At 46.4% G+C, this 4,163-nt stretch overlaps 1 protein-coding gene across 1 annotated transcript in view; it reads right to left on the bottom strand.

Moving 5' to 3' along the window:
- cbx4 (chromobox homolog 4 (Pc class homolog, Drosophila)) overlaps positions 1–3,360 on the bottom strand; it is a 13,294-nt gene extending 9,934 nt beyond the window's left edge. Inside the window, exons 1-3 of the mRNA XM_007557359.2 lie at positions 3,010–3,360; positions 2,859–2,902; positions 2,078–2,143 (exon numbers count right to left, since the gene is read on the bottom strand). Coding sequence (XP_007557421.1) covers positions 2,078–2,143; positions 2,859–2,902; positions 3,010–3,078 — 179 coding nt within the window. The 5' untranslated portion in view covers positions 3,079–3,360. The remainder of the gene's footprint in view (positions 1–2,077; positions 2,144–2,858; positions 2,903–3,009) is intronic.
- Between the last annotated feature and the right edge of the window lie 803 nt (positions 3,361–4,163).

Here is a 4,163-nt window from a genome sequence, read left to right as displayed (position 1 = left end):
TGACTCAGCATCGGCTCATAAATAAGCAGAGGTGGGCGAAGGCCAGCTGTAAATATGCTTCTCCCTAGGCGCGCTCCGACACCCACCCTCATTGTCGGCCTCGTGCTGCAGATGTTCAAATGACCAGAGCTGCCAGAAGATCGTCACAATAAACAGTCCCCACCGCTGCAATGCGCGCAATTTGGAAAACGCCGTCTAACGGGGTGACCCCTATTCACACAAGGTTTAGCAATTACAGACTCGGGTCCACCCTCCCCCCATCCGATGAGAGCAGAGAGGAATCCGCTACACACTCACACACACACACGCAGAAACAGAGAGTGCAGAGGCAGCTCTCCATAGCCATCCCAGCACACAGCTATACACTCAGGCAGGGGAGGCAGGCGGACTGCGGGGGAATATGAGAGCCGTACACTGGAAGCGTTGAGAAGCGCTGTGTGTGTCAATTAGCCTTTTCAGAAAGGCGAATTCCTTTCCCCAGCCATCGCGTCTTCACTCGGCCCCCTGAGCAGGCTGCTGGCCTACAGAGGGAGCATATGTCAGAGGCCTCATGGGTCGGTGCGAGATGCAGTTGTGCAGGATTAAGTGACACTGGCATTTGAATTAATTGACGTTCTTGCCTCTGAAAGCAACATTCGAGAGATTCTGTTTGCTTTTTTAAGGCCTGTGTTGAGGCTGTGACCTCCGTCTGCAAATATCTGGAGAAAAGATATGCAATCTTCTGAAAGGTAGTTGTGAATAATTTGTCAAATAGAAACAGCGGGTGGGAGGTGGGGGCGGTTCAAGGTAATCCCACTTCCAGGTCAGCGCCAGAAAGTTTCGAAATGGGTGTCCAGATGGGAGAGGATCTTTTTTTTTTTTTTTTTTTATGTCTGGCATCTTGCTGGCTTGGGCATAGCACTGTGGGTCTGGTTGCTGTGCAGCATTAGCAGTTTTTTATGATGTCATATTTAGGGAAGGCATTTATTTATACCCATATGACTTTGCACAAAGACGGACAGACATGAAATATGTTTAGGGAAGACAGGGAAGTGAGTGACAGACAATCACAACTGCTACTATGTGATAGCAGAAAAAAAAACAGGATTTGTGACAAAGGTCAATGACAGGTCAGGCTGTTACTGAAACAACAAAAAGCAGAACCGAAAACAAAATTTAAAAAAGACTAGCTAGATGGACGCCACTTATAATTAAGTTATGACTTGATTTTAGTTTTGCCTGTACTTTGGTGCCCGAACAAAGCAGCATGGGCTTGGCTGATTTAAAGCGTTAGTTGCTAATTTGCAACGCAATGATCTTTATCGAGTTTTTGTCATATTTAGAGAAGCCAGCAGCTGGGAATGATACATACATACATTTTGTATGTATGTGACAGACATACATACAAAACACAAATGAGTAACATAGAAATAAATAATTAACAATAAAAATATTTAAATAAATATATATATCAACCCTTTGCTTGACCTCTCCCCTGAATCTCTTTTAAAGATGAGACTGTTTAGTCAACCCCTGCTCTCCTCTCATGCGTTGGCGCCACCGCCATCTCCTCCTCCTGTTAAAACCATAATAAACAACCAGACTGCTGTCCTTCAATTAGGCCCTCCAGTGCAGATCACCTCCTAAATTACCACCTGGGATGGAAACACAAAGGCATCTAATTGTAGTTTGATCCACATGGGAATCCTCCTTACCAGGATTTTTCAGTATACTCTCTTACTTCATTTTCTCTATTAAAATGTCCCATCAGGACCCACTGGCATTGGTTGGGCGTTAATTAACTTCTGATTTAGGTCCTCTGATATCAAATATCCATGCCTAGTCCCTCAGATCCAGTCCTTCCTTCAAATAGCTTGATTTGAGGATTCACACCTTTACATCCGGCGTATTTAGACCCCTCCGCCACCCCACCTTCCTCTCCTGGGCAAGAGAGCAGGGAGTATGGGGGTAGGAGGACGGGGTGGGGAGAGGATGAGACATTGCATCGCCCCTCCTCCCATGCCCTTATATGGTCATGGCTGAAGTTGAGGCTGTGCGGCCTGGTCCGAAGTCCACCTCCGTGCACAGAGTCGCTCACCTGTGTTGAAACGCGACGAGGAGGCGGGGGTCCAGGATGTTTTCCTCCGGCTCCCATGTGTTGTACCTGCAGAGAGGAGAGGAGCCAACAACTGTCAGGGAGCCGCTGGGCTGTCACGTGCAAACTTCCCTTTTCAAACTGACATGCACATGCCTCCCACGGACACATTCCACGTATCTTCAACAGTGCTTGGACAGGTGAAGCAGGGACAGAGCGAAAACAGAAACATCCTTTGGATACAAATGATCCCCTGAATCAACTGATAGTTTTTTTGTTTTGTTTTGTTTTGTGTGTGTGTGTGTGTGTGTGTGTGTGTGTGTGTGTGTGTGTGTGTGTGTCTTATTTCCAGGGTGAATTATAAAAACAATGAAGATGTCCAACCGCAGAAGCAAAAGAAAAAAAAAAATCAACCATAAATTGAATGTGTGTGAGTGTGCATGTGTGTGTATGTATTATCCAAACGCTCCTTCAGCTCCAACATCGAGTCGGCCATTTTAGCACCAGTATGTCTCGTAAATTCGCTGGCAGAGCAGAAATAATTAAAACGGGATTACATGGCTGTGCCTGCCACCCCCCACCCCCACGCCCAACCCCTTCCCTCGCATAAATTAGTGAAGGCATCCGCGGATCCACTGAAACACACACTCGCATAAACACCCGCGGATTCGTGCGCGCAACGCCCTTCATAACTAGATGCAACACTTGCATTCGTTAATAATGTTTTGGTTTGGTTGTTTAATGACTGCGCTGGTGCAATTTGACGGGCGTGTTTCAGACTTACTTTGGAGACCAGCCGCGCCACTTGACCAGGTACTCGATCTTGCCCTGAGATGGTGGTTTGAGGAGGGGGGGGAAAAATTGGATCAGGCTCGGATTCAAGCAGATGCAACATTTCGACGCCGTGCACGCGTCGCTTTGCCCCCCGCGGTTACCTTCCGAATGCGCTTCTTTTCGATGCCCTCCACCGCGAAGACGTGCTCGCCAGCGGCAGGGAGCTCCATTCTCGGCTCCGGTCCGATCCGATCGCAGGGAGGCGGCGAGGGGAGGAGAGGGGGACGAAAACGGTGAAATGCCCTCCGTTCAGTGCGTGCCGCGCCGTGCGCGCCCGGTAGTTTTCCAGTTGGATCCAAAAAATCGACAGTATTCCCTCCTCCTTCTCTCCTCCTCTCTCTGCACACTCCTTGGTCCTGGCAATGAGCGTAGAGATATTCACAGCGGTGCAGCGGCAAGCCTCTCTTTTCGTGCAGTGACGTCAGGACGGGAGGAGGGGAGATGGGTGAAGACCTTGCAGAAAGGTTGTAGTTTTCTTTTTTTTTATCCAAAAGTTGGACTTCAACGGTCGACGTGATTTGAAATTCAAAACTTATCACCTGATCTGAAGAAAAGTGCACCAAAAAAAGAGAAAAAAGAAAAATCCACAGTAACATATTCGTTTTGTCCAGAGCTGGATTATGTGTCCTAAAGCACTTTTTTTTTACGTTTGGTCCCAGTTCCAGTTGCCATTATTTATTAAAATAAACTGGGAGCTAAATTCCTCTGACTTACACTCATCTAGTCATTAACATCACCCTCCTTGTTTAACGTGGTGGACACAGCGCCATGCTGCGCAGACGCGTTTACTCAGCAGAAACAGGAGATCTGCTCATTTTGATGAGAGGATGGATGAAGCTGTATGCAAAAGACTTTTAGCAAAATGTACATAAAACCACATTTGAAAGCAAAGTCGCTCCTTGTGAACATAATGTAACAGCTTGTGCCACGGTGTGAGCTGTTCTGGACCATAGGAAGATCTAGATAACCATATAAAACAACAAAGTGTCCATAAATCCACTTTGGATAATTAAAAGAAAGTCCAGCTGTTTGGCAGTGAAACATAGAAGAAAGACAATATATATATATATTTATATATATAATTATGCACAGCAGCGTGCTGTTACATAGCACATAAAAACACCATAAAACTTCAGAACATCTTAGAAAGGTTGCATGCGCATGTTCAAACCTGGAATTCATAAGGTGGACAAAATATGGCTGGACACAGAGATCCAGTTGTACTGAAGAAGGCATAAAAGTCATTGATTAAGAC

Source organism: Poecilia formosa, unplaced genomic scaffold (assembly GCF_000485575.1).
Source record: "Poecilia formosa unplaced genomic scaffold, Poecilia_formosa-5.1.2 Scaffold88, whole genome shotgun sequence".
Classification (NCBI taxonomy): domain Eukaryota; kingdom Metazoa; phylum Chordata; class Actinopteri; order Cyprinodontiformes; family Poeciliidae; genus Poecilia; species Poecilia formosa.
The sequence above is the reverse complement of the archived record's forward strand: the minus strand, read 5'-3'. Positions and strand labels throughout refer to the sequence as shown.